The sequence below is a fragment of the Zingiber officinale genome, chromosome 4A (assembly GCF_018446385.1).
Source record: "Zingiber officinale cultivar Zhangliang chromosome 4A, Zo_v1.1, whole genome shotgun sequence".
Taxonomy (NCBI): Eukaryota; Viridiplantae; Streptophyta; class Magnoliopsida; order Zingiberales; family Zingiberaceae; genus Zingiber; species Zingiber officinale.
In genome coordinates, this window is record NC_055992.1 from 73,876,020 (window position 1) to 73,894,616 (window position 18,597).

The 18,597-nt window shown below is 39.6% G+C and overlaps 1 protein-coding gene across 2 annotated transcripts in view; it reads left to right on the forward strand.

Annotated features, from left to right (window-relative positions):
- The first annotated feature begins 18,004 nt into the window (after nt 1–18,004).
- Nucleotides 18,005–18,597, forward strand: part of LOC121969990 (alpha-N-acetylglucosaminidase-like) — a 104,324-nt gene continuing 103,731 nt past the window's right edge. Inside the window, exon 1 of one of the 2 annotated variants that reach the window (XM_042520371.1) lies at nt 18,005–18,238. In XM_042520371.1, coding sequence (XP_042376305.1) covers nt 18,020–18,238 — 219 coding nt within the window. In that variant the 5' untranslated portion in view covers nt 18,005–18,019. The remainder of the gene's footprint in view (nt 18,239–18,597) is intronic. The other variant, XM_042520373.1, reaches the window with a different exon arrangement.

An 18,597-nucleotide genomic window follows, 5' to 3' on the forward strand; every position in this document is an offset into this window, starting at 1 on the left:
TGTCCCTATTTGATTGGAAGTCCGAATCCGTGTAACCCACAGGGAGCAAATCGTCTGCTTGGTAAACTAGCATATAATCTCTAGTCCTTCTCAGGTACTTTAATATATGCTTTACAGCAATCCAATGTCCTTGTCCAGGGTTACTCTGATATCTGCTAACCATGTCCATGGCAAAACAGATATCAGGTCTCGTACATAGCATTACATACATAAGGCTTCCTATGTCTGTGAGTTGTGGTACGTTCCAGTGCCTGAAAGTTCTGAAATCAGAAACTCTGATTTCGTATCAGAGTTGGATCGGTCTGCCGACCGATCCGTTGCAGTATCAGGATCCTGGATCGGTCAGCCGACCGATCCAAAGGCATACAATATGCTACTGTATGCTATCTGATCGGTCGTCCGACCGATCCAGCACCGAACAGAGAGCATCCAGCGTTTCCAGGTGCCTGGATCGGTCTGCAGACCGATCCAGACACACCTGGATCGGTCTGCCGACCGATCCAGCCTTTGCTGGTTCGGTCCGCAGACCGATCCAGCAGGCCACAGAATCGTAGCAAGTTTGATCGATCTGTGGATCGATCAGCAGCTAGCTGGGAAGTTAGTTCTGAGTTCCTAGCTCAGATGGGAGGTCAAGTATCCTCCTTAGCACATGTACACCAACCGGAAAGGGTCTTGAATCCTTCCTTATAACAGCATGGGTGTATCAGTTGTCAGATTAACCGAGTCAGTTAGTGAAATTTTATTTTACCCAGTTTTCCGCACAGTAGCTTCAGTAGTTAATGTAGCGATCCGGCTCACAGATTAGTACCCAGGAGTTGGGTCGTTACAGAGTGGTATCAGAGCAAGTTCCTTACTTCCTACACACACATCAGCATTGTGCCTACAGCTTCCAAGTAAGAACATCTCTCACTCAATTTTGTTTTCATCTTTCATATCAGTTATAAGTGCTTTCATGTTTGCTCTCATGTTGGTAGTTAATTAATTCATGTTTACAGTGATAGTAATTAACATGTTACCAGTAGTTAACTATAACATGATAGCCTAGTTATATATATGTGTTCTCTGCTATTTAGAAAATGGTACGAGGACGTCCAGCTAAGAAAGCATCAGCGGCTGAGCCCCAGCATGAGGCAGGCAGACCTTACAGCACTAGTGGCTCAGCTACAGCAGCAGTTAGCTGAACAGCAGCAGGAGATAGCCTCCTTAAAGGCTAACCAGCAGACTACTCCCCCAGTCACTCCAGTACCGAACCTCACGACTCCAGTAATCACAGAGGTAGTACCAGCTCAGCCTGCAGTACCAGTCCCAGTGGCCCCAGTAGCAGGGGCTAAGAGAGAAGCTTACCTTATCCAGTGGCAGAGAATTAAGCCCGAGAACTTCTCAGGCACCAGCGAACCATGGGATGCTCGGGGTTTAAAACACTGGAAAGCACGATGGAGCTTCTAGGCGGCGAGCACGAAAGGTGAAGTGTGCCTCATACATGCTTAAATGAGATGCACGCATGTGGTGGGCGGATTAAATCGGTGGCGAAACCGGATGACATGGGCGATTCGAGAAAGAATTCTTCGAGGAATTCTTTCACATGCAGTCACGAACCGACACTATGACGAGTTTACGAATTTCGTCGGGGCAACCTATCGATTCAGAGGCCGTGAAGAAATTTAAAGTTGGCCTCGTGTCCGTAACTAGTCACCGAGAGAAGGCAGTACGCTGATGTCGAAGATGCTCGGACCGGAGATCGCAATGAATGTGGTGGTGGCGTTCATAGGCCACAAACCACGGAGGAGCTAGTGAGTAGTGCCTCGATCACCGAGCACTATCAAGCAATATCACCCACGAGTTTCCACAGAGCCCAAGGACAAGCTAGCTCGGTACTCAGAAACATCGGGACATAGCTCCAACCTGGAAGGGAAAGCAAGGCAAGCAGGACCCAAAAGGAGGACCGAAAACATTCGGACATCCCAAATGTACTACTGTGGGAAACATCATTCGAGAGTTTGCAAGGGTACGCGAGGTTGTTTTGAATGTGGATGGGAAGGGCACATGGCTAGCGGTGCCGAACAAGAACAATCTTCCTCACCTCACCGATACAAGATGGAGCTCAAGCCTACACCGATGTATGCACCTTAGATGGTCCATGATCGCCAGTAGGCATTAGAAGCCCCACTACCTAACACAAATGCCAGGATTTTCTCACTGACCAGAGAGGACGTAGCAAATGCCTCGACAGTTGTCACAGGTCAGATCAATATTTTACAGCATAATGCAACTGTCTTATTCGATACTGGGGCAACCCACTCTTATGTATCCAGGGCATTTGTCGAGAAATTAGCAACACCTCCAGAGGTACTCAATAGTCAGTTTCTGACAACACTACCCTCAGGAGATATTATGGCATCTACACACTGGCTCAAAGCAGTGCCAGTCATTATAGCAGACAGAGAACTTTTTGGTGATCTGATAGTGCTAGAAATGACGGACTACGATGTCATCTTTGGAATGAATTTTCTGATCAGATACGGCGCTTCGATAGAGTGTCGTAAACAGAAGGTCATATTCCAACCTGAAGCAGGAGTACAGTTTGAGTACATAGGAAAACCAAAGAGAAAAGCCAGGAAGTTTCTCTCAGCATTGAAAGCACAGCAGCTAATGGATTCAGGATGCATGGGATTTTTAGCAAATGTAGTCAACACCGGCCAGGACAAGAACCAACAGCTATCAGAGGTTTGAGTCGTTTGTGACTACCCAGCAGTTTTCCCTGAAGAGCTACCAGGCTTAGCACCAGACAGGGAGATTGAATTTGAGATAGAGCTCATTCCCGGCACAAATCCAATTTCCAAGGCACCATACCGCATGGCTCCAGCAGAACTGAAGGAACTTCAGGAGCAATTACAGGAGCTTCTTGACAAGGGTTTCATACACCCTAGTCACTCACTATGGGGAGCACCTGTGCTGTTCGTGAAGAAGAAGGATGGAAGCATGCGCCTATGCATAGACTACCGTGCCTTGAACCAGGTCACAATTAAAAACAGGTACCCTCTCCCCAGAATAGATGACCTGTTTGACCAGCTAAAGGGAGCCACAGTGTTCTCTAAAATTGACCTCAGATCAGGATATCACCATGTTAGAGTCAAGAAAGGTGATATACCTAAAACAGCTTTCAGGACCAGATACGGACATTACGAGTTCGTAGTCATGCCTTTCGGCGTGACAAATGCTCCAGCTACTTTCATGGACCTCATGAACAGAGTATTCAGAGAATACTTAGACAAGTTTGTCATCGTGTTCATCGATGACATTCTTATCTATTCAGGCACTCAGGAGGACCATGCAGAGCATCTGAAGACAGTTTTACAGATCCTTCAGCAGAACCAGCTGTACGCCAAATTCATGAAATGTGAATTTTGGCTGGACCAGGTAGCCTTCCTAGGTCACATCATCTCCAAGGATGGTGTTATGGTAGATCCCAACAAGATAGAAGCAGTAAGTAACTGGAAGAGACCCAGGAACGCCAGTGAAATCAGAAGCTTTCTGGGATTAGCAGGCTACTACAGGAAATTTGTAGAGGACTTCTCTAGAATAGCCTCCCCACTGACAGCTCTCACCAGGAAGAACAAGAAATTTCAGTGGACAGAGGACTGCGAGAACAGCTTCAGCGAACTAAAATGGAGATTGACCAGTGCTCCTATTTTAGCTATACCAGAAAACACAGACAGCTTCGACATCTACAGTGACGCCTCTAAATTGGGATTAGGAGCAGTACTGATGCAGCAGGGCAAGGTGATCGCCTATGCCTCCAGACAACTCAAGTATTATGAGAGGAACTATCCTACTCACGACCTTGAGCTTGCAGCAGTGGTGTTCTCTCTCAAGATTTGGAGACATTATTTGTACGGAGCTCAGTGCAGAGTGTATACAGATCATTAAAGTCTGAAGTATTTCTTTACTCAGAAGGATCTGAATATGCGACAGCGCAGATGGTTAGAGCTGGTCAAAGATTATGACATAGATATCCTCTACCATCCAGGGAAAGCTAATAAGGTAGCAGACGCACTCAGCAGGAAGTCCAGTGCTACCTTATTATCTTTAGCAGCTATGTCACCACCCCTAAGGAAGGAAATTATAGCCTTTAGTCTCGAGCTTATAGTCGGACAGCTTTCCACTATGTCCTTATCATCTACCTTGCTTGATGATATCCAGACAGCTCAGGAGCAGGATCCTGAAATCCAGAAAATCAAGCAAGGGTTAGCAGAATCAGAAAATGGAGAGTTGACAGCTTTCCACTATGTCCTTATCATCTACCTTGCTTGATGATATCCAGACAGCTCAGGAGCAGGATCCTGAAATCCAGAAAATCAAGCAAGGGTTAGCAGAATCAGAAAATGGAGAGTTCAGAGTGTCCGCCAGTGGGGTAGTGTACTGTGGTGACAGACTTTGTGTTCCAGATCAGGAGGAACTACGAAAATAGATTCTAGACGAGGCTCACAGGACTCCCTATGCGATACATCCTGGTTCCACCAAAATGTATCAGGATCTAAAGAAACGATTTTGGTGGCCTGGGATGAAGCGAGATATCGCCAGATACGTCAGCATCTGTCTAACCTGTCAGAGGGTTAAGGCAGAACATCAGCGACCAGGAGGAGTTCTGCAGCCGATCCAGATTCCAGAATGGAAGTGGGAGGATATCTCTATGGACTTCATAGTGGGATTACCCAGAACCACGAATGGTTTTGATGCCATTTGGGTAATAGTCGACAGGTTGACTAAATCAGCCAACTTCTTAGCTATTAGAATATCCTATTCCATGGAGCAGCTAGCTCAGTTGTATCTCAAGGAGATTGTCAGGCTGCATGGAATCCCACGAACCATTATATCAGACAGAGACAGCAGATTTACATCACACTTCTGGAAGTGTGTGCAGTCAGCTATGGGCACCCAGTTAAAATTTAGCACAGCCTTCCATCCTCAGACCGATGGTCAGACGGAGCGAGTAAATCAGGTACTCGAATATATGCTCCGAGCTTGTGCCCTAGATTTCAAGGGAAGTTGGTGCAAATATCTGAGTCTAGCAGAATTTGCATACAACAACAGTTATTAGGCCACTATCGGCATGGCTCCTTATGAGGCACTCTATGGGCGGAGGTGCAGATCACCAATCTGCTGGTATGAGAGTGGTGAACAGAAGGAACTAGAGCTTCAGACAGATCTAGTAGCAGATACCACAGCAGCAGATTCGCCAGAGGATAGAGACAGCACAGAGCCGTCAGAAGAGCTATGCCAATACACGACGCAGACCCCTAGAGTTTTCAGTTGGGGATACAGTTTTCCTCAGAGTAGCTCCCATGAAGGGAGTCATGCGTTTGGGAAGAAGGGCAAGCTAGCTCCCAGATATGTGGGACCATACCTTATCACGAAGAGAGTGGGCAAGGTAGCATATGAGCTAGAGCTACCTCAGGAGATGTCAGCTGTCCACAACGTATTTCATGTCTCCATGCTGAAGAAGCATATTCCAGACGCCACCCAGGTGATTGAGCCCCAGTTGGTACAGGTCCGTGATGATCTCAGCTATGACAGTCAGCCTATTCAGATAATAGACCGAGCAGTAAAGAAATTACGGAACAAGGAAGTACCATTAGTCAAAGTCAGCTGGCAAAATCACACAGCAGCAGAGGCGACTTGGGAGACAGAGGCCAGCATGAGACAGAAGTACCCAGAATTATTTTTAAGGTATGGGGGATTGTAAAGCCCGAAAAATTCCCGAATTTATTTTAGAAATATCCTATGATTTCTCTAGATTTTTAGGATATTTTTACATAATTTTTGGAGTACCGGAAGTAGCAAAAACAAATAGGTCACAAAATAGCTTAGGCGGGAATCGAACCCGAGACCTATGGTGTAAGGGATAATGCTAGTAACCAGTTGAACCTAGCAGGGCCGTGCTGAAAGAAGAGGGAATCAATTATATTTATAATTGATTTTGGATGAATTAATTAGTAAATATAAATAAGGATTTAAGTGAGAAGTTTAGATTATTTTCTCACCGTAGCTTTTCCTCACCCGAAACCTAAAACCGCCGCACCTCTCCTCTTCCCCTCTTCCTCACGCACGGCACACACCAAACTAAGGGTCAAGGGAACATCTTCCGGCGACGACTCCAACACAAAAAAGGTTCTTCTCCGCGAGAGGAACGCGAGGACATAAACGGTTCGTCGAACGGAGCAGTTTTCCGGAAAACCTAGCGGTTAGAATCGTAAGAAAACCTTGCGATTGAGGTAAGAAACCCCTCACCTGCAGTATAATTGCTCTCGCTTGTTAGTTTTGGCGTTAGTTCAGTAATTTTACAGTTTTCAGTTTTAGGGTGTGCTTTTAGTGCACACCAAGCATTCGGTAGAATGCCCAGTTCAGAAGGATGCACTAGTAGGCGTCCTAACAGCATGTAAAATGTATTAGAAACATTGTATTCAGTTTATTATCAATTATTACAGCTATATGGATCAGATATCCATTGGGTGGGCTCCCACAGTAGCCTCTAGGTTCAAATAACCTAGCTCTAGGTTCAGATAACCTAGAACAGCAAAGTAAAATAAAACAGTATTCAGTATTTTACTTTTATTCAGTTGGCACTGTACTTGGATCAGATATCCATGGGCTGGACTCCCACAGTCGTCCCTAGGTTCAGATAACCTAGTAACCCTGCTGGATTCGGAACTTGTAATCCCGGGTTTCGTAGGGATGCGCGCACAGTAAGTACAGTTGCTAGGGTCCCAGCAGCATGTTTAGTATTTTCATCTATTATTATATATAGTTTTTCCAAATATGTAATCAGTGATGGAAACACTAACTTAGTTTCAGTTTCAGTTGATTATCTCAGTTAAGTTTCATGATTTGAGTTCATGACCAGTTAGATGTATATGCATGATCAGTTCAGTACATGTTTGTATGCCATGCCATGTTGCCATGCTCAGTTCAGTTTTCAAATAGCATGTTTTGAAATCATACTCGCATCGTTGCATGTTTTTGTGAGGTAGATGGTTTCTTACTAAGCTCTTTAGCTTACAGGTACTACTTTTCTTATACTGCAGATACAGGTAAAAGAAAAGTGGACTAACGGAGGCTGGAGGACAATGCTATGGAGGTGTGTGTGTGCAAGGGGTTTGGAATAAAGATCCTAGGGGTCGAAACAGCTTAATTCCAGTATTTACGTTGTTAGATTGTTTATGGTTTAATCCTTAGCTGGTTAAATGTTTTAATCCAGTAAAACTATGCACTATTCAGTTTGTTCAGTAGTTTGTTCAGTTTAGGACGCATGTAGGTTAATGTTAGATTGTTTTTCATGTATCTAGAACCTATGTCTGTGAGTTGTGGTACGTTCCAGTGCCTGAAAGTTCTGAAATCAGAAACTCTGATTTCGTATCAGAGTTGGATCGGTCTGATCCAGAGGCATACAGTACGCTACTGTATGCTATCTGATCGGTCGTCCGACCGATCCAGCACCGAACAGAGAGCATCCCAGCGTCTCCAGGTGCCTGGATCGGTCTGCAGACCGATCCAGACACACCTGGATTGGTCTGCCGACTGATCCAGCCTTTGCTGGATTGGTCCGCAGACCGATCCAGCAGGGTACAGAATCGCGATAAGTTTGATCGATCCGTGGATCGATCAGCAGCTAGCTGGGAAGTTAGTTCTGAGTTCCTAGCTCAGATGGGAGGTCAATTATCCTCCTTAGCACATGTACACCAACCGGAAAGGGTCTCGAATCCTTCCTTATAACAGCATGGGTGTATCAGTTGTCAGATTAACCGAGTCAGTTAGTGAAATTTTTTTTACCCAGTTTTCCGCACAGTAGCTTCAGTAGTTAATGTAGCGATCCGGCTCACAGATTAGTACCCAGGAGTTGGGTCGTTACAGCTATGTTTGGATGTTTTGTTCTTAAAAAGCCTAGGAGAATTTAAAGCAAATCTAAGATGCTCATGATCTCCTTGATGAAATGTTATGTAGCTAATCTAATGTGCTTATGTTAATTGTTGTATGGAAATTAAATTCATGCTATATAACCTTCGGCCACTTCATGATTTAGGACTTAGGAAACTTAGAACCCAACTCAATCATGCTCATGTTATTCTTTGAAATGTTTGTTAAGAAGATTGTTAAGGTTCACATGTTTTTAGGGCACTTGAAACCTAATATGAAGCCCTACAAGTTTCGGCCACTTCAAGATTTAGGGCTTAGGAAACTTAGAACCTAACTCAACTATGCTCATGTTATTCCTTGATATATTTGCTATGAAGGTTGTTTAAGGTTCTCATGTTTTTTTAGGGCACTTGAACCCTAATTTTAAACCCTACATGTTTCGGCCACTTCAAGATTTAGGGCTTAGGAAACTTAGAACCTAACTCAACTATGCTCATGTTATTCCTTGATATATTTGCTATGAAGGTTGTTTAAGGTTCTCATGCTTTTAGGACACTTGAACCTAAATTTTAAACCCTACATGTTTCGGCCACTTCAAGATTTAGGGCTTAGGAAACTTAGAACCTAACTCAACTATGCTCATGTTATTCCTTGATACTTTTGCTATGAAAGTTGTTTAAGGTTCTCATGCTTTTAGGACACTTGAACCTAACTTTTAAGTCCTATAATATTCGGCCATTACATGATGAAGGACTTAGGAAACTTAGAACCTAACTCAACCATGCTCATGTTATTCCTTGAAATGTTTGCTATGAAAGTTGTTTAGGGTTCACAAGCTTGAATGATAGTTTTTAACCCAATGTATGCTTGATAAGGTTCGGCCATGATAAGTTGTAAGTTTAAGTAACCTAGAACTCTACCTAAACTTGCTCATGATAGTTCTTATGGTATAAGAAGTGATGCTTACTTAGGGTTCACATGTTGGGATGAAGTTTTACCAAAAAAACCCAACCTATATGGTTCGGCCACTAAGAGACATTAGGGTTAGAGATCGAATTATGTTTTCCATGTATCTTATATGCCATGATTTTGAGATTTCTATGCTTCTATGTTTAATTATGCACACTTATGATCTATACATGATGGAAACCCTTATGTTATGGTGTGTATTATTTATGATAAAGCTATGTGCAAATTTATGCATGAAATATATGATGTGCTGTGTGCCCAATTTATGCATGGAATATATGATGTGCTGTGTGCCCAGTTTATGCATAAAATATATGATGTGCTGTGTGCCCAATTTATACATAAAATATATGATGTGCCGTGTGCCAAATCTTTACATACCATTATGATGAGCTGTGTGCCCAAAAGTCTATATGGTATGATATGATAAGTGACACGATGTACAAGAAAAGATAAGAACCATGATATGTAAAAACATGCTATTTTACTTTATGTATGACTTGTACCAAGGGTGGGCTCCATAAGCGCCCCCGGGGTCGATGGACTAAGAAACGGGCCTCGTTAGGGATGGGCTCCTAAGTGCCCCTAGGTCGATGGACTAAGAAACGGGCCTAGTATGTATGCCTTGTAGGGTTCAAGACTTGCTACCTTGGACCTACATAGGACGCGCACATTTATATATATGGTACAAGTCGGGGCCCTAATCATGTTAAGATTATGTTTAAGTATGTATATTATAAGTTTTCAAAGGACATATTGCATATGTTTTTTTATGATACATGTTTATGAATTCACCTTGCATATACCTTATGATTATGCCATGATATTTATGATGATGTTATGATATGTCAGGGTGCAGTTGATGATTATGTTATGTTATGCCATGATACCTTATGCTTACGTTATGATATGCCATAATATGCTGCATGATATAATGAATTTCCTCCATGTGTTATGTCTTGTGATTTTAATATGTTATACGGTTTTGTGAGTAGGAAAGGAACTTACTGAGCCATGAGTGCTCACAGTTTACTTTCTTGTACCACAGATAAAGGCAAGAAATGGATGAACTAGGGGAGCAGCAGGAGGGGCTAGAAGGATGTGTGTGGTAGTGCCTTGGCTAAAGGAGAAAGACCTTCTTTTGTTTAATAAGAACTATGACTAGTTATGTTACTGCTTTATGACTCCATGACATTTAAATTTTGTGTTGAGCATTATGACTTAAAAATCATGTTAAGCATGCTATGTGATGTTCTATGTCCAGGTAATTAGTCATGTTGATTTTAAAGAAAAGAAAAGTTTTTAATTTCTATAAATAAGACTTCCGCTGTAGCAAGTAAGTATACATAGGTATGTGTAAGTAACCCCCGTCGCCTTAGCAGGAGGGGCGGGGCGTTACAACTCCTCGAGACACCCTCATAAAGAGTGTGGAAGGCGCCTTCCATAGCCTTGAAGGTGCCTCTAAAGTGTAAAATTTGATCTTGAACTCATTGCTCCTTATCTGCAATGGAAGTCTGAATTTTATCCCTTTAAAGGGGCCTTCTATAGCACTGAAGGCTTCTTTCATGAATAGTACGAAGGCTCCTTCTAATGCTTAAAGGCACCTCGGGTACTGTTCACCCAAAGCCTTTTGCTCCTTTTACCCTACAAGTTAAGTTAGTCCAATATGATAATATCTAACCTGCAAAATAAAGTTAGCACAGTAAAAATATAATTAATTTATAACTTAGACTCTGTCCTCTAGACCAGGATCTAGTCAAGATCTTAATTTATAACTTAAATTGGATCAACACCTTCTGTCCCCTCAATCGGGACGTGCTCTTACTTAGTCACTTTCTTCTAGTGACTTACCTTCACTTACCTACCAAATATTTGATCCTCTAGAGCTGTTTGGACTTTCTTTGGCCTTGCTTAGTATCTGACTAAGTTGATCTACTAAGACTTTCCTGTAATACTGAGTTAGAACAATAGATAAAATAGTAAAGTAAAATAGTGTTAATATTTCATGATTCGTTGGTCCAGTCGACCGCGCGCGGTCGATCAAAAACTAGTCAGTCATACATACTTAGAGTTTACTCCTCCAAGACTTCTCATTACCTATGTTACCTCCCCCTAGAGTTGCCCAACTTCACTCACTAGGGCTTCCATTGTCTGGCTTCACTCACTAGGACTTCCACCACCTAGCTTCACTCACTAGGGATTGACTTCACTCACTAGGACTTCCACTTCTTAACTTCACTCACTAAGGCTAGTTTTCACTCACCAAGACTTTCACTACCTAACTTCACTCACTAGGGTTTGACTTCACTCACTAGGACTTCCCCTTGCCGAACCTCCAATTAAAACTAATTACTCAGTAGACTTCTCACCTTGCTAGTCCTGACTAGACTTCTTTCTTCCAAACATCAAGTCCTATTTGGATCAATGCTTGGTTAAACTGACCAGACTTAGGTACATTGTCAAACATCAAAAAACCTAGAGGCCGATTGCACCAATAAAAGAGTTAGTTCAATTTGAGAGAAATGAAGTCTGGAATTTAGTACCCTTACTCATAGGCAAAAAATTCATTAAAATAAAATGAGTATTTAGGACTAAATTAAATGAAAATGGGGAGACTATTAGAAACAAAGCTTGATTAGTAGCTATAGGGTTTGGTCAAGTAGAGGGACTATACTATAATAAAACTTATGCCCCAGTAGTTAGACTTGAATCTATTAGGATGCTACTTAGCTTTGTAGCCCATAAAGGATTTAAGATTTATCAGATGAGTGTCAAATCAACCTTCTTAAATGGACTAATAAAAAAAAGTGTATGTAGGTTAACCACCTAGATTTGAAAGTCTAGATCACCTTGACTATGTGTTTAAATTAAAAAAAAGTCTTATACAATCTAAAACAAGCTCCTAGGGCATAATATGAAAGACTATTCACCTATCTGATTTCTAAGGGATTCAATCAAGGACGAGTTGACTCAACATTATTTGTAAAAGCCATTAAGTCAAACATTTTTATAGCCCAAGTGTATATAGATGATATAATTTTTAGATCAACAAATTTAAAATTTTTACAAGAATTCATCATACTAATGGAACAAGAATTTGAAATGAGTTTAGTAGGTAAATTAATAATTTTCTTAGGTTTACAAATTAAACAAACTAATGAAAGAAACTATGTTTACTAATATAAATAAATAAAAGAATTATTTAAAAAATTTGGAATGGAAAATACTAAAGAAATGAAAACACTAATGACAACAAATACAACTATAGATAGTGATCCAAATAGAAAATCAGTAGATCTAAAATATTACAGAAGTGCCATACGAAGTCTGTTATACCTAACTACAAGTCGTCCTAATATACTATTTATAGTTAGTATGTGTGTCAGATATCAAATTTGTGTCAAGGAATCTCACCTAACTTATGTCAAAAGGATCTTTAGATATCTAAAAGGAACAACTAATGTATGAATGTGGTACCCTAGAACACCAAACTTTAACTTAATAGGATTTTCTGACTCAGACTATGTCGGCTATAAATTAGATAGAAAAATCACAAGTGGTGGATGTCGACTACTTGATTCGTCACTTGTCAGCTGATTTAGTAAAAAGTAATATTGTGTTACTCTATCTACTGCTGAAGCAGAACATATAGCAATGGGAGAGTACACAACATAATTATTATGGATAATGCACACTTTATACGACTTTAACTTAGAATTTAAAATATAAAAATATTTATTGATAACATTAATTCAATCAACTTAACCAAGAATTCTAGTACATTATTTACGAACAAAATATATTGAAGTTAAACACAATTTTATTAGGGATCATGTTGGTAAAGGAGACATTGAACTCAACTATATTGAGTCCAAGTCAAATCTAGCTAACATCTTTACTAAACCGCGCGAGTATGAATTTAGCAATTTACACCGACAATTAGGAATGCTCACGATAGATTAGAACTCACTTCATTTTTTTTATTTGCAAACAATTTTCAAATTCTAGGCTACTCCTATTCTTACTTTTAAAATTTCCCATTTTTTTTAGTGTTTCAAAGCTATTATGGACTTAGCCTAGGACTTCCCCTAGAAATCATGATCCTATAATTTTAGGCAGCAAACATCTCACAAGCACACTAGGATTACCTTGATTATGTATTCAAAAATATAGGATGGTGTAAAATGCTTAGGCCTTTATCTAAACTTCAGGTGCTTATATCAATGTATCAAAATAAGTCTGAGCATGAAATACAAAAAATATATTAATCAAGTTAAATAGTCCATTTTTAGTTGAATTAATATACTCGACTAATCAAGTGAACGCTACTATCTTCTAGTAGAAAGTTAGTAACTAAATGTTAGACATTTAAGGACAATTTCTAGATGAATATTATTTTAAAAATAATATCGGGTTAAGGGGAGGATCTGTTTAGATAACTTAAAAATATTTTGAAAAATACTTTAAAAAACCTTTTAAAAACTTTGCTTGAAAAATATTTTAAAAATGTTTTTGAAAATATATTATAAAATTCTTACAAAATTTCAAAAATAATATATATATATATATAACAACTTGCATTAAATACTCGAAACTTTTATTCAAAATATGCTTTACAAATTACTTTTAAAAACCATGGCAAAATTTGTTTTGAATTTCTTTGAAAAAGTTTTACCAAATTCATGCAAAGTTTTATGTTTTCAAATGACTTGAAAAACTCTCCCTTGAAAATTTGACTTTAATTATCTTGAAAATTAACTTTAAAATGACTTTGCTTTAAAAAAATTATTTGAAAATATTTTAAAATTATTTATTTGCAAGATGCCTTAAAATTATCTTGACAATATTTTGCAAAATATTTTCAAAACTTGCGTTCAAAACTTGCTTTAAAAATACACTTATATCAGTTTTGAAAAATGCTTGCAACATTTTTTGAAAAATATTTTGAAACGTAATACTTAAATTTTTTTTACTTGACAAAATCCTCTCTGAAATAAACCTACATTTATGTTGACTTAACCTTTGAATAGTTTTTGCTTGATATAATTAGTTGCATATTTTTTTTACGGATGGAAAACGGAGAGAGTAAGGGTTTAAGTAAGAAAAACTAAGGAAAATATCAAAAACTTAAACCTTAAAATGATCAAGAGAATAAAACAGAAAATCAAAATCATTTAAATTTTGCTTAAATCTTTTTTATTACTATATTTGTTTACATTTTTTTCTAACTTTAACTTAAGTTATCATTACATCAAAAAGAGGGAGATTGTTGGTGTAGTTGACTCCAATGATCAAACCTAAGATGAATGATAAATTGATTAAAGTTAGATGTATTGTGTGATCTAACCTTTCTATCAAGTGTGCATGACTTGATTAATCTGACACTAGGATAAAATCCAATTAGGTCTCGAGGACCTGATAGTTGGTGTAGAAGTCTAAATAGGTCAAGGAGTGACTCTATCTGGCGGGAAGTCTGGCTGGGTTCGCAGGACCTAATAGTTGGCCGAAGTCCAGTTGGGTTTGCAGACCTGACAACTAGTGAGAAAATCTGGTGGACCAAAGTATAGTCAAACAATTCTGCATGGTAAGTAAGATAAGTCACTGAAGGAGAGTGTTCTAGTGAGGACGAGTCTCAATTAGGGACTTTAGGTGCAGGTATAATTTAGGCCCATTTTGGAAACCTAAATTGAGAACATGACTAGATCTTGGTCTCATGAATATAAGATTTAATCAATACTGTTGTTTTATAATTGTATTAACTCTGTTTTACATGTTAAATATTTTCATGTTAAACTAACATATTTTACAAGAGCAAAAATAACAAGAAACCTCGAGTGGACAGTACTCAAGCCACCTCTTGTACTGTTGGTATTAGTTAGAGCCCTAGAGCCAATCATTTGATGATTGTTGTATGGACTCGTTGTATCATATTCTTGTATATAAATAAAGGCATTTGTTTTGGTTATTATACTTACTTGTATTGGTGCCAAATAACTAAGTATAATTGCGTCCTTGAGTAGAATGTTCTTACCTATATCAATCGATTGGTTGAATCGATAGTGAGATGATATAGGGAACACTACTCTTAATCGTTCCTAGTCGAGTATTAACATTCAGGGACAATGTTAATGCGACGAGACTAGCATGTAGGTCAACTCGATGACTTGATCTCACAAGTCATGGATATAGAGATATCAAGTTGACACATGGGTATGCATTGGAGAATGTATACTGAATGACCCGCCATGAGAAAGTATCATGAATCGTTATATGAGTGTCATATATTTTCTCATGTGGCTATTAGTATGACTACTAGTCCTTGGACCTGAAGTCACCATAGTTCCCTACATAAGGAGTTACGTACTTTGACTTCGTCAAACGTCACCCGTAACTGGGTGGACTATAAAGGCGATTACTGGGTATGTAACAAATTATGCGGAGGGATGTGAGTGATGTAGATGAGATCTATCCCTCCTATATGACGGGAGTGACATCGATATTCTTGATAGAGTGAGACCACGAAGTGCATGGCCATGCCCAAATGAGTCAATATGAGATATTGAGCTCATTTGATTGAGTGAGTCTACTTGGAGTTCAAGATTTAGATTGATTAGAGGATGACATGGTTTATACCTCACATTGATCAATCTAGATGTCAAGGATAGAAGGACACTTGTCATATATTGTGAGGAGTCACAATTAGTAGTCACAAGGTGATGTTGGATCTCAACATTCTTGTAACTTGGGTAGTAATGATGTGTTGCTAGATACCGCTCATTACTTATGCTTCTAAATGGGTTTAGGAGCATTGCCAACGTTACAAGAACCTATAGGGTCACACACAAAGGATAATTAGATGGAGATTAGGTTCATTTGATGAATCTAAAGGATTAGGTTCATGTGATGAACCAAATTGGATTAAGAGTAATCCAAATTAGGCTAATTGTTGGACTCAATTCGGTTCATGTATTAAATGAGTCTAATTTGGACTTAGACTCATTGAATCAATTTAATTCAATGAATAGAGATTCATTAAATTAAAATTGACTTGAACCAATGGTTAGATTTGATCAACCATGGGAGAGAAGTGATCAAGTTTGACTTGACTTGAGAGGAAAATGAAGGGTCAAGTTTGACTTGACCATTTGCCACCTCATTAGTGAGTTGACATTATGTGTGCCAATGATGATGCTCCACATCATCATGTTTGCTTAAGTGGAATGCCACCTCATGGGAGTTACCAAGAGTTGTGACTCTTGGCATCCCATGGAGGTTACAAACCACTCAAAAGTGGCCGGCCACATTCATTCAAGGGGTAAGTTTCATTTTGTGTTGAAACTCCCATCTTCTTCCTCAAGCTCTTCTCTTCTCTCCCTCTCCTCCATAGTTACTGATCTTCTAAGGTTGCTAGCACATCCTTAGAGGTTCTCTCCATCAACTTGTTCATGTGGATACACATAGAGGGTTGTACACTTGACAACCTCGAGATCCGGCATCACTTGGACGAGCGGGATACGCGAAGGGCTTCGCATCAAGGGTAACCTTTCTTCCTTGTAGATCTAGTGTAGATCTAGGTTTAGAAACTCGTACGTGAATGTTTTTCGAAATTTTATTTCTTCGCATGGATCCGTGGCATGGGGGTTTCTGAGTTTCCGCAACGCAAAAAGCGGTTTTTGCGGCCCGAAAAATCCAACAGTTGGAGGAACCTCGGAAGCTTTGGTTGAAGTTCCTTCACAGAATGGCGCGGAGGCGCCTTCCATGCAGACAAAGGCACCTTGAAGCCTGACGCTGAAGGCGCCTTGGAGAGCCTTGAAGGCGCCTTCGCTCAAATAAGGTAGAGGGTTTCGTCAACGATAAGAGCCGATTTTCTTAGGGATATTTTTTGGGGTTGAAGGCGCCTCTAGTGGCATTGAAGATGCTTCCAGTCCTCTTTAAAAGGGTTGCTCAACTCTCTCTTCGAATACACTTCTTCTACAAGTTTCTACGTAATTGTGCGACGTTCCGACTGCTCCAACTTCGTATTGCTATTTTGTTATGACCTGCAATTCTCAACTTCTACAGATGGACCGTCACCGATATATGAGCGCTCTCACTTTGACATCTTCGTGTTGGTAACTTGTTTTACATTTGTACTTATTTTACATATCTGCAAAAGGAAAGTGTATGACTATTATACTTTCTTATTTCATTTCTTTGTATTCGATCACTCTTTCGATGATTCCAGAAGAGGATCTAGTGGATTACCGATCCTTAGGTCTGAGGGACCTGAGTCTTGGAATAGGAGTCACCGAAGGCTCCGAACCAAATAAACAACTTGAGTTCTTGTTTTTTTTTATTTTTGTTTTTATTTTTTCCGCTATGTACTCTTTTTATAAAATCAAAAAAGATAAATTTTTTAAAACTATATGATTCATCTCCTCTCACGTGGACGAGACAATTAACAGGACATTCAACATTCATTAAAAAATTAACCTAAATTTATGATAACTTAAGATTAAGATCAAACTTTTGGCTGTTTTATCTTTTTATCCCATAAATCTAGCCATTCAAGTAAACCGGCATTAAAAAATAGTTAAAATTCCATGAATTTAACTGCAAATACATTTTAATCAAGAAATTTATTTAAAGATAAATTAAATGATGCTTTTATTAATTGTGAAAGGAATTTTTATAGAAAATAACTTTTCCTTTAAAAATTCTAATAGTTACAGGAGGCATGTGTAAAATATTTTCCTTTAAAAATTCGATCAAATGGCGTCCGGTGGCAATAATGAAATTAGGTAGAAAAGTGTCCTAAAAGAGTTAAAATATGCATTATATATATTTTAGAAAAGTTCGCAGATAAAACAAAGTGCCGGCCGGCGATTTGTCGTCTAGCGAGGACTCCGACCCACCCCGTTCATTGTTTAACTAGTATTATGTCATATTACTTCTTCTGATTCGGTGAGTCGATATCACGCTGAAGAGCAATTTTGATGGTCGACTTACTGGGACCGCTTAAGTTCAAAGTAAAGGGCCCATCTTGTAGACGAATAAGACAGCAACATCCCCTCCTCGGTGATTGAAAATGGACACTAGGGTGTTGCCCACTGAACCCGACTTGATAAAACCCGCCATTCCGAACATCCGACCATTTCCAATGGCATTCCCTATCACTGCCTCCGTTTCCTTTATCTTTCTCTTCTTCTCGTACACGACCCTCTCTTTTCCTTTGGTGCCATCCCCCCTCGCTCGCCTGCTCGATATCCAACGACGGGAGCAGTCACCGCCCTCAGTCCAATTGGCCGCCGCCCGCGGCCTCCTCTCGCGCCTCCTTCCTTCCCATATCTCCAGCTTTGACTTCGAGATCGTTTCCAAGGTCGTACTTGCTAATACTACAAAATTTCTAAAGCTAGATGATCAGAGTCATAGCATTTACTACCCAAGTTTGATATTAATCCACATTTGTCTTTGGTCGAATAGAAAAGCTTCCACTTGAATGGTTCTGATTAGACTTTTTTTTTTTCCTTTTTTGAGAATGCTCATAAGTGATGTTTGGCAACGGCACGAGGAAGGCCATTCAGTAACCCATCTTGAATTACAACATAGCCTAGACATTTTTTTTTAAAAATATTTATTTAAGAACATCTGGAGTTGGATTGGAGTTCAGTCTCCACATATGGGCAACAGATATTATTTTCCCTGAGCTTAGCTTACTAAAATTTGTCATGCTAATGG